The sequence below is a fragment of the Limanda limanda genome, chromosome 10 (assembly GCF_963576545.1).
Source record: "Limanda limanda chromosome 10, fLimLim1.1, whole genome shotgun sequence".
Taxonomy (NCBI): Eukaryota; Metazoa; Chordata; class Actinopteri; order Pleuronectiformes; family Pleuronectidae; genus Limanda; species Limanda limanda.
The window spans coordinates 26,811,736-26,829,903 of NC_083645.1; the positions used below are offsets into that span (position 1 = coordinate 26,811,736).

Genomic DNA, 18,168 nt, shown 5'->3' on the forward strand with positions numbered 1-18,168 from the left:
TGTTTTGTATGGACGACTCACGAGAGGCTCTGTGCAGCAAACATCTCATTTACACCTTCAGGATTGTTCACATGAAAAAGAGCAGTAATTGATGCCTGGCGCAGATTCGTACCCTCGGCTTCTGCTGGAGGACGAAGAGGAGGAGGGGGAGGATGAAGAGGAGGAGGATGAAGAGTAGAGAAGAGAACAGTCTCCCTGTACAGCGGTGATCATTTTTAAGAGCTCGGTGACTTTAAAGAGGAAAAAGTGGTTCAATAAAAATCTTTGATGTTTGTTATTGGGTTTGAAATGTTCCGAGTCCATTTACAGGGTGAGAGAAACACCGAGAGGCCGAAGTTCACTGGAGTCGCCTGAAGGGAAATTAACACTGTTGTATCCAAATCTCAGGTGTGTGTGTGTGTGTGTGTGTGTGTGTGTGTGTGTGTGTGTGTGTGTGTGTGTGTGTATGTGTGTGTGTGTGTGTGTGAGAGATTTGTTCAGCTCAGTTTTATTAAACATTTCCACTGAATCGGATAAAAATTGAACTTATGCTCTATCATTAAATATGTTTTAATTGGATCACATACAAATGACTCAATAAATGAAAAGCAGATGTTTATGTGATTACAGCTGTGGCCAGTTAATGTTGAATCATACATTTCCAGTTCCACTGTACATTTGACAATCAGACATAAATTTATCAGATTGTTAGTGTTTTTTGGGGGGATAATAAATACTTGAATTTAATAAAGATGCATGTTTTAGTGTAGATACTGAAAAATATTCCTGTTTCAATCAACCCAATCTCAAAACTCTATATTTTATATTTTTCTCAGTGTTTGTGGCTTTCATGATATTTAACGACATTAAACCTGAGCTGTCTATGAGGCTGTGGAATCACTGAGTTGAAAAAATCCTAATTGCAGCTCTTCACCTCATCATCTGTGTTGGACGAGTTACAACAAACCCTGCCACGCACGTTTACAGAGAGAGAGAGAGAGAGAGAGAGAGAGAGGGTGTGGGTGAGAAAGAGAGAGAAGGAGAGGGTGGGTGAGAAAGAGGAGTGGAGGGGTGAGGAAAAAAGGGAGAAATGAATGAGAGACAGAAGAAAAGAGGGAGGCTGGGTGAAGGTGAAGATAAATAATGTAGGAGGGGAGAGGAGAGAGAGAGTCTCACGGTTTAACGACACCTCTTCCTCCCTCCTTTCCCCTCCCCCCTTTCCTCCTCTTCCTCCTCCTCCTCCTCCTCCTCTCTTTCGGTCCTTCATCGGCTGGACTGTGGCTTCCAGGCAGAATGGAAAAACGCCACGTTGCATCGCCCCCCCCCCCTCCCTCCCTCCCTCCCTCCTCTCATCCAGCTGTTGTTCACATCAGCACGGTGGGAACAGACAGAACTAGTCGCTCCTCTCCTCCCTCACCGGCTCCGAGGAGACGCTGGGTCGTGGATCGGCTGCTTCTGTCTGTCGGCAGGTGTTCTGAGGAGCGAGTCCAGGATCTGATGAAGTAGATGTTCCACAGACTCAAGAGAAGTGAACGTTTCAGACTCACAGGAGCCGAAGCTTCAGAGCTGCAGCGTCCCCAGAGGATGAACCCTCACCCTCAAGCTATTCAAGGTTTATTCAGACAGAACTACAGAACAGCTGGTGTAACACACTCAGTCCACTGCAGATTCAGAGGGTTGAGATCAGGAGTTTGAGACATGACACTGGATCCCTGTGGCCCTGTGACCTCTGACCTTTGACCTCTAACTTGGGGTCAAAACGCTGAACATCAGACACACGTTCCTTAAAATAGAAACAAATGAAACCTCGAGTTTACACGCAGCTAATTCACAACTTGTTATTTATGCTTTTCACGATCCTTCCTTTACCTTTTATTAACTTCAGTTTTCATAAAACAAAAGATGATGAGACACGACCGTGAAGGTTTCTGGAGTTTGTGTTTCACATCTGAAGAAGCAGCAGGAGAATGTGAGGAACTTTTGTAATCTGGCCTGATACTCGGGCTGCAATATTCTGTCTGAACCAAAAAGATGATTTCATGATAAAAGGCACGTGCAACATAAAAAATGAATTAGAAAGTCCGGCCAACGTGACAGAACCAGAAGGTTTCCTCACTCTCCTTCACACACTAACACCCGGTGCAGTGTGAACATCTTGTGCTTCAGTTCTTTTTCCTTCTTGGTCGTTCGTCAAGGCTTTAAAAAGCAGATGCTGAGACTTTCTGATCTTCAGCTCCACGATCACACTGGGAATCCTGCAGCTTCCAGACGGTGAGTCAGTGGGAGCAGAGAGTTAACATGAGGCCCTGCCTACAGGAAGAGAGAGGGGGGGGGGAGTGTAATGGGAGGTTTGGCAGACAGGAGGGGGGAGGGAGGGAGGCGTCCCACTGGAAACGTCTTCTGTGTGAAGTGGTGAGGGAATCAGATCGTCCAGCATTCAGCCGACTTCTCTCCTGGTGACCCAGCTCAGCAAAGACAAGGTAAGAGGTCTCACTCTGATCCGAATCTCCTGACTCTGGTTTATCCTTCCTCATGGGACTGTGGAGAAATAAAAGATCTGCAGGAAGAGATTTAATCTTTTCCTTAGTTTGACTGTGAGGTTCAGTTTTGCAGAAGGATGTGAGAGGAACAATGAGGAGGTGGCAACAGCAGAATCTGGTTTTGTGATTATTCTGCTTCATGTTCGAGGGGAAACTTTAAGATGCAGAATTCTTCCCTTAACTTAAATTTCTTTGTCAGCTGCACAAAATCAAACTAAATATTTCTGCTCAAAGTTTTTCTGAACCAAATCTTTTCTCCTCAAAATTGAATCGACAAGTTTCGGCCTCAAACTTTATTTGCTTCACCTGCAGCAGATTTTCAAAAGACAGCTGACTTATTTGCAGTTTTCTCCATTTCCCCACGGTGTTTACCTCCGTCTCTAAACTTTCCCATTTAAACCAACACCCCCCCCCCCCATCGAGCCCTGGGTCTGAAACTCGGCTCCTGAGGCCTCGGATCTGAACGATCTGTTATTACTGCACAAACAGCTGCGAGGAAAAACCCACCGCCTGCAGGTAAACAGGCTCCGGCTGGGAGGACTCATTCTCTGTGGAGGTATTGTGTGCCACATCGGCAACAGGGGGAGATGGAGGAGGGGAGGGGTGGGGTGGGGGGGGGCTGGTTATTAAGGGTTGGCAGAGGAGGAGGGAGGCGTCGACACAAACAGTTATTATACATTTAAACTGCTTTTCTCTATGCTGGATTATGTGTTTTATGGAATAATGAAACAGTTTAGTTCGATGACTCTTTGTTACGAGAAGATTCAGTGAGAAGAAAAGTAACAGAAGAAAGAAAGAGGAGAGGAAAGAGGTGGATTCCAACAAAGCCTGAGAGAGTAATGAGAGCGTTTCTCCACCACAAATATCTCTCTCTCCCTCTCTCCCTCTCTCCCTCTCTCCCTCTCTCCCTCCCTCCATCCTCTCCCCAGACTCCCACTCTCTGATTACTCCCATGTAACGGAATGCGGGTTGCCATGGCGATCAGTTACCAGCTGTTCAAATCCCCTCTGTGAAACAGGCTGAAAGTCTTGCAGAGTTTCTGTGTTGTTATGGTTCCGTCCCGACGTCTCTAATGGGTTTAGGTCTCGTCGTAAAGCATCACGTGATCAGTCGGTCACGGGTTCGAGTTCGAGTCGGTCCCTCGCTAACGCTCTAATAGTTCAACATCTGCAGGAAAGAGTCAAACCAGCAGATCGGAGGCTGATAAAACAGAAGATTTAAGCCCAGAGTTGTGGAAAGGACACGTGTAGTTATCTCCTACGAGAGGAGGTGGGAGTTAAACGTGTTTAGGTCTTTTCTAAACAAAAAAGAAAATCAGCAATTAGACGTAAAGTGCTCAATTTGTAGTATGTGTATGAGAAGGCTGCTTTCACGTGTATCTGCTGCAAAGGAACCGATCCTCCACCCAGATGTGAGGAGGAATCACACCCCCACAAAGTTTGACTCAGCAGTGAAAACTGTTCTGACTCTTCTGACCTTTAGAAATGAGAAATATTTGCTTTTTCACAGATTCTGATAAATTTTAAATAAGAGAGAAGGAGAAGATGCATAAATAAGAAATGTTAACTCGCTCCTTGATCTTTGTTTGCTAAGTTAAAATCGAATATATCATAAAAGAACATATTTTGAGGCATCTTTAACTTTATGAACTGATTTATTCTTGAAAACTTGTGGAATCTTTATTAGTCTTTTCCTGAGATTTTCTTCTCACCTGTTGGAAACAGTTTGTGTTGGAACCAGTGTGAGCGAGTCAAAGAGCCACAGATTGTTGAGGTGGCAGCTCTGAACCAAAAGGGAGGAGAAGGGATAATAAGGGAGGAGGAGGGGGAGGAGGGGAGGGTGGTTGTGGTGGAGGAGCTGAGGATGCTGGGAAATATCAGGCCAGCTTGGCAAAGTCTAGAATAAGTTTTAATCCACCGACAGGAAGGAAGGATCATGTTGTTCTTTGGGTTCGACGTGGAACAGACACACCTGCAGATTAGTGTCTGCAGAGAGAGAGAGAGAGAGAGAGAGAGAGAGAGAGAGAGAGAGAGAGAGAGAGAGACAGGAAGCAAGAAGAAAGGAAGGAAGAGACGACAAGAGATTCGAGAGCTTTTGGTGTTGACGACAGTGTAATAAAACTAAAGATAAACACAAAGTTCAAACAAAGCCAGAAAAGATAAATCTTCATTTTCTGCAGCAGCTGTCCGGCCTCAGGCTTTTATTTTGTATAAACACTTTTACTATAACACAAACCTCAAACCTCACAGATTAGAACTTGAAGCGTTTCATGTGACTCAGGTTCCGTTGATCCTGAGTATCCTCCTCCTCCTCCTCCCTGCTCCTCTTGTTTCTGCTCTTTGTCTCCGAGTGGCAGCGGTGACTGGTGGTCTCTGAAAACCACTCTTTGTGCCGGGGGTCCCCTCTCTGGAGGAAAACAGGATTTGTCAGGTGTCTTGTTGCCAGTGGAGGAGAAGGAGGAGGTGGCCGTGACTGAAAGAGGGGGGTGGGGGGGTAAAACTGGTGTTATTTGACGTAATTACTTGGAAAACCAATGATTTCAGCACAGGGATGTGTTCATGTCTGAAAACTCTTGAAAACAAATTAAAAAGTGCACGTTTACATTTTGGAGTTCAAATTTTACAGGTTCTCTCACAAAATTTTGTGGATATAAGTTCTTTAGTTTTTGCGTCATATATTTAAAAGCACCCTTTGTCTCTGTGTCTTGTTATTCACACTAAGGGCTTCAACTGAACCTTAAAGTCCACATGTTACACTGCCATCAAACAAACAAACAAACAAACAAACAAACAAACACTAATGAAAACTTAATAAAGAAAACAAAAGGCGTATGGCGTCTGATGTCAGATGGTAGTGATGAGGATACTACAGCTGGGTTTGTGTTATCTTCAAATGTCTTGTTTTGTTGGACCAAAGGACGATAAAGAAATGCTTCAATCTGCAACCAGCACATATTTTGGTGTTGTCATGATCAAAAATCTATAAATCCATCGACTGATCTTTGCAGTTTTAATTTCGTAAACTTCCGTCTCCTTCCTCCCGGAGCTCACAGAGGAAATCACTGTGCAGGAGCTTCTCGGGGTATTTGCCTCCTGTGCAGTGTTGTTTGTCCGTCCTGTTTGCTGGCAGACAGACGGCTGCAGGTTGTTTTTCCAGGATTCCAAAACCCGCCTGTTATGTCACCGAGGAGAAGCAGAAAGAATTCCTCTCAATCTGTTCCCCCGGCTGGAAAAAGACACAGAAGCCGAGCGAGACAGAAAGTGAGGGCGGCGTCTGTCTGCAGAACGTTCCACTCCAGCTTGTTTTCCGCCCGTAGCGAGTTTACACTTGCTTACCTTAATAACCTCCCAAATTAAACACATCTGAGGGGAAAAAGGCTCCTTTATGAGCCTGAAGTTTCCCTTTTAGCCACTGCTGTTTGACTTTGAGAGCAGCTTTCCAAATTAAACACCTTCTCCAGCTGTTACGTCAGTCCGAGTCTCTATGACCGAACACCGCGTCCCTCCAAATCAAACACCGACCCCGGCGCTTCCTGGAGAGGACGCCGGGGTTGAGTTTCTCACCCTCAGTCCGACGCACTTCTCAGACGTGTCAGAGGTTCTTTTTACCAAGTTTCCCGTCAGACGAACCTCCCCCTCAGAAGGTAAAGAGACGTTTCCTTGTGCGCCGGATTATTTTGGAGACGTCTGTACTTTTCCACGTCCGAGTCCTCTGATGACTCCTCGGACCTTCGTAAACAGTGGTCGCCATTGTAGAGACGCTGCCTTCATTCTGCTTCGTGCACTGAAGGAGCTTTGGTTCCCCTCGACAGGAAGAACACAACAATGCAAAGACATTCTTGTGTCTGTTGAGTTCTTCTCCAGATTTAAAACTTCTTGCATAGAAGCAGTAAAGGAACATCTTCACTTCTTCTATCTAGTTTTTATTATGGTAACAACTCCTGCAGATCAGGAGCAGATCTGAGATACGATGCATCGTTAGCTGATCTGAAGTGTCGACTTATTCCAGAAATGTCCCAATGGAGCTGAATGTAAGAACAAATATCCAAGTCTGTTATCTGGAAGAAGAACATTTCCTGCTTCTTTATATGTGAAAGACAAACTCAAGACAAAGTTTTCTGGACTTTTCTGGAGTTCATGTCTGAAAACAAGGATTGAGATGGTTGAGAAAACTCATCCACTAATAGTTTTATGTTCTTGATGAAGTTGAATCTTTATCTCTAAAATGTAAAAATATGAGTCGTTCTTTTTACACTGTTTAAAGTAACTTAGCATCACATATGCAGCAGAAACTTTGGAAGTAAACACAGTAAGATAATTTAATACTAGAAATATTCAAAGTAAATATAACGCCAGAACCTGTAGCCTTCAAAATAAAAGTATCTGCTGGATTCACACACAATTTGCTGCATGTAGATCATAAAACAAAATAACACATAAAAAAAATAATCTAACGGATCTTGTTTGCGATTGAGAAGTTTTGTCGAATCTGTTGCGAATGTTAGACACACCTATAACTGATGAAAAATACAATCAAAGATAATAAGACCAGCATATTTGAAGGAAGGACTTCACGTCAGTTCTGAAGTTTATTATTTTGAGGTGAGATCTTGTACCAACGTGCTCTGAGGAGAGAACTCGACATCGCCTGAGAGAGAACGACGCCAAAGTTCAAACACCGTTAATCCGCTCCGAGAAATTCTTCTTAGAGTCGACTGATAAACACAATTTTGCAGATTGACAGAAATGTTATTGTTGCTTGAGGGTTTGTCAAACATCTCCTGCAGACTTCACCCTTTTCACTGATGTGTCCAAACACGTCGTTCAGACGCTTCGTCTCGACACGCCTTCCGGCTTCTTCTTCTTCTCTCGGACGCCCGGCAACCACCCGAGTGAAATGTCAAGCTCAGTTTCCCTCGAGGTGAAGCTTTCGAGAGACGAGGAATTCTTCTCCAGCTCCTCGGCGTCTGATTGGATAACCGCAGCACTCGTTGACAGACATGTTCAATGTTTAACGTCGCTTGACAAGATCGGTTTGTTTCATTCTGCTCCTTTATTGTGGGTTTGAACCTGCCGGCCTCTAATCCCAGGGGCAGGAATTCAAAGTATGCACAGCTCTGGTTTTTAAATGAGACTATCCCCCCCCGCCGCTGATCTCCTGCAGCGTTCAAGACATCGTGCGATCGGGCTCAGGCCTGAGAGGAGAATTCCTCAACACAAACATGAGATACAGACGCTTGTATCAGGTTGAATTCCTGCTCTTCTTCACATCCAGTCACAACAGATGCAAACTATGATCTGAAGGAAACAGGTGGAGCCTCCACAGACTCTTCAGCTCGCCTGTAGACCTGTGCACTGTGGGATCTGTGGGATCTGTGGGATCTGTGATGCCCAGATGGTTTTTGGATGTCTGAGTGAAACCGTTGACATCACGGAGGTGGAGAGGGAGATAAGGAACACTAAAGAGAGGGAGGAAGACCAAGCAGCGTCCTTCACCACACAGAGGAGCCCTTATTTAGTCCTTCACATGAGACGAGATGAAGGAAGAGAGTTTCAGATCGAGTGCTCAGACGTTCAGATGGAGACAGGACGATAAGGAACTTGTCACAACTCGCAGGAATTTCCCCAAGATGGTTAATCAGCTCAGAATAGGAAAACAAAACACTGCTGAGGCTGAAATGTCGTGAACTGTGCAGGTCGTCAAACATAAACCAAAGTTCTGGAGCAAAGTTAAATCTGGTAAATCTTTGCAAAGTTTCTGTAATTCATCCTGAGAGAAGCAGGAATGTCTCCACAACATGTCGACCTCAAGGTGGCGCTAAAGGAAAAATTCAGCAATAAACAAAAATGTGTTTTGGCTCCGTATCAGTTTGAATATCTTTCTGTACGTGAAAACAGTTGTATTGTTAATATAATTTATAGATTTGATTCTCCATGTTGTTTTCTAAAGGATGTGTTGAGCTGAGACACGTCACATGTTAATGTTTCTGAAAATCAACCTGTGAAAATAATAATTATAATAAAAAAATACATTTTGTGTTTGTGTCCACAGACTTTTAAGATGAGGATGTGGATCGTCTTCCTCCTGTGCCTGGCCGGCCACGCCATGGCTGCTCCTGTGAGTCATACTGTGTGTGTGTCTGTCTGTGTGTGTGTGGTTGTGGTTGTGTGTGTGTGTGTGTCTTTATGAGCTTGTTCCTCCCTTTGTGTGATTTCCTGAGACACTCTCCTCCTTTCTCCGCTGTGATCATCAGTTCACGTGAGGCGGTGTGAGTTACCATGTGTGCTTTTGTGTGTGTGCGTGCAAGACAATTGTGTTTTCCTAACCATGTGAGGTTCCTGTGTGTGTGTGTGTGTGTTCAGATTGTGAGTCTGTGAGGATGAAATGTTTAATTTCCTAAGACCAATTGCTCCCTTGAGTCCAGACTGTGGTTGTGTGTGTAGATTTAGAGCTTCGGTGTGTGTTTGTGTGTGTCTCTGAACAGTGTGTTATGTGTTCATGTCCTTGATGTGAGTTTAACTTGTGTGTGTCTGTGTGTGTGTGTGTTAGACTGAGGAGGTGCCAGTGACCGAGGAGCCCATTTACGAGGTGAGTCCAGATGTTGAGAACTCGTGTTTTTCATGAAAAGTCTTTAAAAAGCTGCAAAAACCAAAGAACAACAAATTAAATTCACCACGTTTGTTTTTCTGAATCCACTTGTCCCCCCGAGTGTCAACTGTGAGTGTGTCAAGTGTGTGTTCATGTGCCTGTTTAACCTGTCTGTGTGTGTGTCTGTGTGTGTGTGTGTAGGATATTGAAGATGCTGTGCCAGTGATTGATGAGACAGTTGTCGAGGTCAGTCTAACATCTTCATCCTCTCATCATTAAAACCCCTGAAAAATACATAATTTCCAGCAGTTACACAGACGTTTAATTCATCGACTTAATTCAAACCAGGCGAGAAAATAAAGCATCAGATGGTTATTTATCAACTTTAGAAGAATTTCTTTGGGAATGAAAAAGAAGGCAACATTTACTCACAGTAGTTTTCAGATTGTCTCTGGTTGTCTCAGGGAACTGGACCCACATAGTTCTGGTCTCATCTGAGTTGGATTTGGCCGCTCGTCCTGTTTCCTGATCCACGCAGCTGCTCAGAGATGATCGGATCTGTGATGGAGCTCTGGGGTTTGGGAGGACGGTGGTGGCGAGCTCTCGTGTGAACGCCCACAGCCGAGCGCCGCTGAAACCAAACAGAAAACTTCCAGTTGGGCAAAGTTATTTCAGAATTAGACTCTGCAAACAGACGCTTCTGGAAACGCTCGAGGACGTTAAGCTGTTGCTCCCGACTCGTTCCCTCTCTGGTACGATCTCCTGTGAGGAGTGTGGAACTGACTGAATCAGCTCCAGCAAGTTGAGGAGTGAAGCTGAGCTGTAGATCAGATCAAAAGACTCAGAAGTTATTAAAAACCAGAGTTTATTTCCAATATTCAGCAGGAAACTTTGATAGAATTCTAAAAGAGTTTAGTTTGGAGCCAGCTCTTCTGGCTCAGGAAGCAGACGATCATTTGATTTATTGAACCTTAGTGTCCAAAGTTACATATTTATCAGGAGGCAAAAAATTGATGTTTATTTGTTTGTTGACCTCTCAGATTTTTCCTCCGCCTCGTTTCTTGGCCTCCAGATAAAAGTTCGGTCACTAAATTCCTCCCAAATTCCTGTGATACCTCTGAGGCCTTCGTTATAATCGTTCCAACAAATCTTTTCCTTATATGAAGAAACATAACAAAGCATAAATATACTTTTTCTCGGGCCACAGAGTCTCTCGTCCTACACAAACTTTTGGAATCAGTCTCCATGTGAATGTTTTTGTCGTTTCCTGCTGCAGAGGTCCAGTGGGACCAGAGATCCCACAGCTGTTAATTTTAGCCGCTCACTCAAACCACCAGGAAGCCATTACGTCTTTCATGGCTTCACCACATGTGGATCCAGCTGCTTGTGATTCGGGAGGAACCTTCTCTAGCGGTGACGCTCACATTTAGTTTTTTTCTCTTCAGGAAAAAAGCCTGAGGGAACGTTTAGGCGGTTTTAGCAGAAATAGACTCAGATCTGCAGAAAGTGTAGAATGCAGATGTGAGTTCTCTCTCCTGGAGTGTGATGTGCTCACAGTCTGACCTCTGACCCCTGGTTGTCTGCAGGAGCCCGAGGTCGGAGCCAACCCAGTGCAGGTCGATGTGGGAGAGTTCGACGAGGCCATCGAGATCGTTGAGGAAGAGCTTTTGGACAGTAAGTTCACAAAGTTTTCATCACTTCAGGATTCACCTCGTTGGAACCATCACTTTGTCTCCAAATGGGACAAAACTCTCTTCAATTAAATTGGATTCATTATTGTCAGATTTAGAGTTTGGAGCCTTTGTTGCTCGGGGATGAAAGAATGAATTCGATGCTGTGTTTGAATGAACTGAACGAAAAGTTGTGCAAAGAACTGTAATTGTGCAAATGTCCGTTTTCTTTCCAGTGTAGAGAAATAACAGTAAAACTGATTCAAACTTAAATATAAACACACAATATCATATATTAACTCAAACGCTGAACACTAAAGTTTCACTGACTCCAGAGATGAAATGTGTCGTGTGTGTTGCTTCACACATCGACTTCCCTTCGAACACTTTGTGACAACCTTAGATTTCACTGACTCGGCTCCTCTGGTGTTCGGCTTGTGAAGCTCTGTCGACTTTCACCGAGCCTCAGACTCACAAATTCAAAGAGCCGTAATAACAGAGTGGCTGATTCTGAGAGGAGACGTCTGTAATTACATGTTCTGCTTCGAGAGGATCGACCGACAGGAAACAGTTTGTACATTTTGTACATAATGTACAAATTGGACAAAATGTACAAACTGTTCCAGCGGCAGAAAGAAATGAGCCAGATGAGATGTTTTGTTCCGACTGACATCAACTTCTTTACTCTGCTGAATAATCCTCGTGTTACAATAAAAACATTATTTATTAGAAGCCAATGCAATTCAAGTAAAAGTTAAAAAACTGAACTTTTTAAGTTACTTTAAAAGTGTTTTCTGAAGAAACTAAAAGAAATCCTCCTGTATGTCAGCACATCTGGAAATAAAATCTGCAAAGCTGAGCGAATGAAATGATGAAATGATGAAAAGATGAATTGATGAAATGATGAAATGATGAAATGATGAATTGATGAAATGCCAAAAATGCAAAATGGAAGGATGGATGACAGAGGGAAGAAAGTAAAGAAGAAGAAATATGATATTATTTTTGAAAATAACTGCAGCTGTCAGTGGATATTAGATAAAAAAAACACTTAATTGGACTCAAAGATCAACTGATTAGATTTGGGAGGTCAAAGCTCAAAGGTCAAAGGTCAAGGGGATCTTAAAGCAGAAGCAGCCTGTAACTCCGCCTCTGTCTCTGCAGACCCCTGCCTGAACCACCACTGCAAGAAGGGCAAAGTGTGTGAGGTGGACGAGGACAACACCCCCCTGTGTGTGTGCCAGGACCCCACCACCTGCACCGCGGCCGAGGGAGAGTTCGAGCACGTGAGTGAAAACCACAACAAGCTTTTAAGAATTAGACCTTTTGTTAAATCTCCTCTTATGAAAACCTGACATCATATTTAGTTGCTGCAGCTTCACATTAAAAGCATCTAACCGGCAAAACATATCCACTGGAACCTTAAACAATAAATTTGATCCCTACTTCTTCTTCTTCTTCTTCTTCAGGTTTGCGGCACCGACAACAAGACCTACGACACCTCCTGCCACTTCTTCGCCACCAAGTGCGCCCTGGAGGGAACCAAGAAGGGCCACAAGCTGCACCTGGACTACATCGGACCCTGCAAACGTGAGTCTGAGCCCAGAGAGACTCAATGTTCTTTGAATGTTCTCTGAGTGTTCTCTGAATGTTTTCTCTCTCGCTGTGGCGTCTGTTTGCTTTGCTGTGATTGATGGGCGGCTCACAGGATCCGTCCTGACACGCAGGCTGCATTTCTTCCTCTGTTCAAACTGACTCTGTGTGAGGAGAGGAGTCGGGGCCCGAGGGTTCAGGTGGAGATCAAGGTTCTATAAGATCTCACAGGACCCAAGTTGTGACTGTGGATCTGTTTGTTTCTTAATAAATAGAAATAAAGCTTCAGATATCAGATCATTCAATGGAGATGAAAAGTAGAAAAATTAGGTTAAGTTAATTAAATTAAGGTAAATAATCTCACTAGCAAAACCGTAAACTTTGAACAGTTTTTATTTAAGAATATTTCCTAATGGAGGATTTTCCCAACATAACTTTGACTTGATGCTTCATTCAGTCACTTTTCGTTCTGTATTTGCACTTAATTATCATCCACACGTCATATAAAGAAAGATAATGTGTTAGTTTAAAAAAGCTGCTGCTACTCACGACTCCTGTTTGACTCTAATAACCAGTGTGTGTGTGTGAATGATCCAGTATTAAAGTGTGTGTTTCTCCGTGCAGACATCGACACCTGCCTGGACCAGGAGCTGAGCGAGTTCCCTCTGCGCATGAGGGACTGGCTGAAGAACGTCCTGGTGACTCTGTACGAGCGCGATGAGGACAACAACCTGCTGACCGAGAAGCAGAAGCTCAGGGTGAGACACTACTTCTTATGAAAGAGGCTAAAGCGTCCGCCGGAGATTCTGAAACCAAAACTTAAAATCAAAAGTCTGTAAACGAAACAGAATTATGACAAATTCCCCTCCAACATTTCTCCATTCATCACAAAGCACAAACTCTGAAGAGAAAGTTTATTGGTATTCGTCAAAAATCAAGAGTTGCTTCTTTTAAGATGTTAAAAGAAAACACTGCACAACAGGTTTCCTAAAGTTTCCACAGCATTTATAATAAAAGTGAATTAATTTTCTTCTTTGTGAGAGAAAAAATAGATAAAGATATTATAGTCTCCTGTCATCACAAAGCACAAATCTGAAGGGGAAGTTTATTGTGATTCCTCAAAAACCAAGAGTTGCTTCTTTTAAGCTGCATAACAGGTTTACAGGTTTACACAGCATTTATAATAAAAATGAATTTAATTTTCTTCTTTGTGAGAGAATTCAAGTTTAAATGTGACAAATAGTTAAAGATATTACAGTTTGAAGTTGTTCTCTGGTGCTGCAGGAACACAATGTTTTATTTGATCTGGTTTTCTTTTAACTTGAAGATGCTCGTAAAGAATAAAAACGAATCCAAACTGAGGATTAAACTCATTCACTCTGATGTTTATACACTTAACTTCTGTTTATACGACGACTCCTCAGCCACCAGAGCAGATTTAGCTTCTGTGGATCATTAAGAAGAACATCTGGAAAACATCAGGCTATAACGAGACATAAAAGAAAGACCTCTTGCCTCTTGCTCATCGTATTAAACTCAGCGGCACCAGAGAGGAGTAGAGAAAAATATTCAAACCTCAAAAACTAAAAAACAGAAAATCTGACGAGCTCATTGAACGTATCTGCGTGTTTCTGACGATGATCTGTTGAAAATGTTTCAGGTGAAGAAGATCTACGAGAACGAGAAGCGGCTGCAGGCCGGCGAACACTCCCTGGACCTGCTCGCCCACGACTTCGAGAAGAACTACAACATGTACATCTTCCCCGTGCACTGGCAGTTCGGTCAGCTGGACCAGCATCCCGTCGACGGGTAGGAGGAGTCATCGCCTCACACGTTCACAGCCTTTGTGGTTTTCAGTTTCCTGACAGCATTGTGACGTGCGTGTGTCTTTGTGTGTCTGTGTGCGTCGCTACTGCAGATTCCTGACCCACACAGAGCTGTCCCCCCTGCGTGCCCCCCTCATCCCCATGGAGCACTGCACCACCCGCTTCTTCGAGGAGTGCGACGCCGACAGCGACAAATACATCGCCCTGGAGGAGTGGGCCGCCTGCTTCGGAGTCAAGGAGCGTAAGTGATAAACCATAATTTATTGTAGATTAATAATGAATCTCTTCGACCCTCACCCTTTGACTGACGGATGTTGTGAATGTGTGTCTTTGCAGAGGATGTGGACAAGGACCTGGTCATCTAAGCTCCTCCTCCTCCGAGCAGCAGCAGCAGTCTGACTCCTAGTCGCTACTAACGGGACAAGGTGCTGATCCCTAAGTTAAAAAATCACAGTAACGGTGCTAATTGCAAATTATTTTTTATTTTGTTTTTGTTTGAATAATGACTTTTCCTACCTATACCACTAAAAAGATTACAAAAGAGAAACGTGCACAGTCTGTACTAACTTTGAATTCTCCTGTTGATTGAACAAAACTCCCGGTAAAGTAAACTAAAGACCTCTGGTGTAAATGTATGTTGTGGACAATATTATTTTAGACGCTATGATTTGTTCAGGGTTTTAAACGGAGAACAATTTGAAACGTTTTTATTGAGGAGACGAAAACTGTAAAGTCCAAAATAAAGTTTCTAAATAAATGCTCCCTCTGCTTGCTTTCTACAAAACCACGGTTTAGTTGTTGCACTCTGTTGGTGGTGGACTCCTTATTTTGTGTATTTTGGTTTTTGGAACCTTTGACTACTGCTTGTTCGTTGTTATTCTCCAAACAGAGTCCGTGTCCCGCTCCAGGACACGAGGCGTGTACTGATATTTTGAAGCAATAAAGACGATATGTTGTTTTGGACGTGTCACTGAGGGGAAAATCTCGCAGGTTGAGTGTTTTTCTCACTAATAATAACATGTTTCTACTGAGAGCACGACCAAAACTCTTACATGAATAAAAGACTATGAAAAGAACGATCTGGAAATCTCTGCATGCATCAATATCTGCGTTTCTTTCTCCTGTGCCTGAGATGAAGTGACCAGGGATCAGATCACGACTCATACGAAGGCCGTTTGTTTACGAGGAGGATTTGAGCATATGACAATGAAGTGACAGATTTCTGTGACTAGTTTCATCCTCAAGAGTCACTTTGAAACCTCAGAATAAAAACACTTCCTTGTTGTGTTTGTCTGCATTTCAGGTACATTTTAAACACTTTGAATTTTTCTTATAAATACACAGTTGATTTTTTAAAAGCTTTCTTCTATAGGCAGCACAACTTCCTTTTGAGATGCTGCAAAATAAATTATGTCTCAGTCAGGTGACTGCTTTATTTTAATAAAAAGATGGACGACATGACAGCTATTTTAAAGTGAAGCCAAAACATCTGGATCGCCTCCTAGTGGCTGGCTGAGGTATAGGTCTTAAACCCTGAGACAAATCCCCAAAAAATCAAAGCAAACGTCAAATAAATGTTTCTCAAAGATGGTTCCTGTCATTGTAGGTTATTTGATGATATAAAAACCGGGTGAGACATCACGATTGACAGCCTGCACAGTCTGTGATGTCACCAGCACAAGATGGCGTCACCCGTCCCTGGGAGACTTTGGCTTCATTTCAAGTGGAGACCTGTCGTCCATCGTTACGGACGCATTGTACAGTTTATACAACAGACTTGAGAACGTGATGTACTGAGGAGCTGAGTGAGAACAGCTGTGTGTACATGAAGTCGTCCAGGTCCTGGTGGGTTCTTCAGGGAACATAATGTACACTTATAAAATACAGCCTTGTGTGTACTACCACTACAAACCTACAATTTCATAAAAAGAGTCTAAAATGGGTGTGAAGTAGAGAAAATAAACCACGATCATGTTGTTCAATGTGGAAACAGACTTTTTACACATATTTTAATGCAAAGTGCAAAGTGAAGGCTTCTTATAGAATATAAACCTTTGCAAAGTGAAATAATGTGTTTGAATTGAGTCATAGAGACGGAAAATTCTGTCAAACAAACACAGAAAAGGTCTAATGAAGATGTTCCAAAAGGAAAAGTTTGAGAAAATCCAAAATTTTGAAGATACTCAGCAGTTAAAACAATGAAACTGACATGTATAATTGAATGGTTTGAACTGTATCTGCAGCCGGTGGGTTTGAGTTACTGCCTGTGACTGTTCTGTGAGTTCAGAGTGTGACTGTAGTTCTGTGAGTTCAGGGTGTGACTGTAGTTCTGTGAGTTCAGGGTGTGACTGTAGTTCTGTGAGTTCAGAGTGTGACTGAAGTTCTGTGAGTTCAGGGTGTGACTGTAGTTCTGTGAGTTCAGAGTGTGACTGTAGTTCTGTGAGTGAATCTGATTCTGATTCTCATTCTGAGTGTAGTTCTGTGAGTTCAGAGTGTGACTGTAGTTCTGTGAGTTCAGGGTGTGACTGTTGTTCTGTGAGTTCAGAGTGTGACTGTAGTTCTGTGAGTTCAGGTTGTGAGTGTAGTTCTGTGAGTTCAGGTTGTGACTGTAGTTCTGGGAGTTCAAAGTGTGACTGTAGTTCTGTGAGTACAGGGTGTGACTGTAGTTCTGTGTGTTCAGAGTGTGACTGTAGTTCTTTGAGTTCAGGTTGTGACTGTAGTTATGTGAGTTCAGGGTGTGACTGTAGTTCTGTGAGTTCAGGGTGTGACTGTAGTTATGTGAGTTCAGGGTGTGACTGTAGTTCTGTGAGTTCAGAGTGTGACTGTAGTGCTGTGAGTTCAGGGTGTGACTGTAGTTCTGTGAGTTCAGAGTGTGAGTGTAGCTCTGTGAGTTCAGGGTGTGACTGTAGTTCTGTGAGTTCAGTGTGTGACTAGTTCTGTGAGTTCAGGGTGTGACTGTAGTTCTGTGTGTTCAGAGTGTGAGTGTAGTTCTGTGAGTTCAGAGTGTCACTGTAGTTCTGTGAGTTCAGAGTGTGAGTGTAGTTCTGTGTGTTCAGAGTGTGAGTGTAGTTCTGTGTGTTCAGAGTGTGACTGTAGTTCTGTGAGTTCAGAGTGTGAGTTTAGTTCTGTGTGTTCAGGGTGTGACTGTAGTTCTGTGAGTTCAGAGTGTGACTGTTGTTCTGTGAGTTCAGAGTGTGAGTGTAGTTCTGTGTGTTCAGAGTGTGACTGTAGTTCTGTGAGTTCAGGGTGTGACTGTAGTTCTGTTAGTTCAGAGTGTGACTGTAGTTCTGTGAGTTCAGGGTGTGACTGTAGTTGTTAGTTCAGGGTTTGACTGTAGTTCTGTGTGTTCAGAGTGTGACTGTAGTTTTCTGAGTTCAGAGTGTGACTGTAGTTCTGTGAGTTCAGAGTGTGAGTGTAGTTCTGTGAGTTAAGGGTGTGAGTGTAGTTCTGTGTTCAGAGTGCGACTGAGCACCGAGCTGCTCGTGGTTCCCAGGGGAGAAGGAGAGTCGGAGCACCCGGTTACCATTCACACCCGCTCATCCAGACTCCAGGGTGGAGAATGTGGAACAACAGCGGAGCCGAGTGCACAAAGCCCAGAGTCCCTCCTCTCAGCCACAGCAGGAGGAGAAACTCCCGTTTCCTGTTTCCTTCAGTCGGACTCCGTGAGACAGACGAGGGAGGAGAGACCGTGTTTGAGTAAAGTTCCTTCAATAGAAGTTCTCGTACTGGGAACCGGCTTGTTTTTCACAAAACCACAAAGAAACGGGTCAAATCTGTTGGTCCAACAGTTACACTTGGGCTTCTGGGCTTATAGATTTGGGTAATTTAAAAAAAATGTAAAAAATCAATTTATTATGAAAGACAAATATGTCAGATGTACTGATAATGAAGACCGTTGATATTTTGACAGACTTGTGTTATTTACTTGAGATGCAGAAATAAATGAAGTAAACTAATTAAACAGAACTTTAT

At 43.3% G+C, this 18,168-nt stretch overlaps 1 protein-coding gene across 1 annotated transcript; it reads left to right on the forward strand.

The window, feature by feature from the left end:
• The first annotated feature begins 2,394 nt into the window (after positions 1-2,394).
• On the forward strand, positions 2,395-14,953 carry sparc (secreted protein, acidic, cysteine-rich (osteonectin)). Its single transcript, XM_061079512.1, has 11 exons — positions 2,395-2,459; positions 8,571-8,636; positions 9,069-9,107; positions 9,309-9,353; positions 10,694-10,781; positions 11,942-12,063; positions 12,247-12,367; positions 12,995-13,128; positions 14,031-14,179; positions 14,289-14,437; positions 14,533-14,953. The coding sequence occupies exons 2-11, from the start codon at positions 8,580-8,582 to the stop codon at positions 14,559-14,561; spliced, it is 933 nt and encodes a 310-aa protein (XP_060935495.1). The 5' UTR covers positions 2,395-2,459; positions 8,571-8,579; the 3' UTR covers positions 14,562-14,953.
• The last annotated feature ends 3,215 nt before the right edge of the window (positions 14,954-18,168 follow it).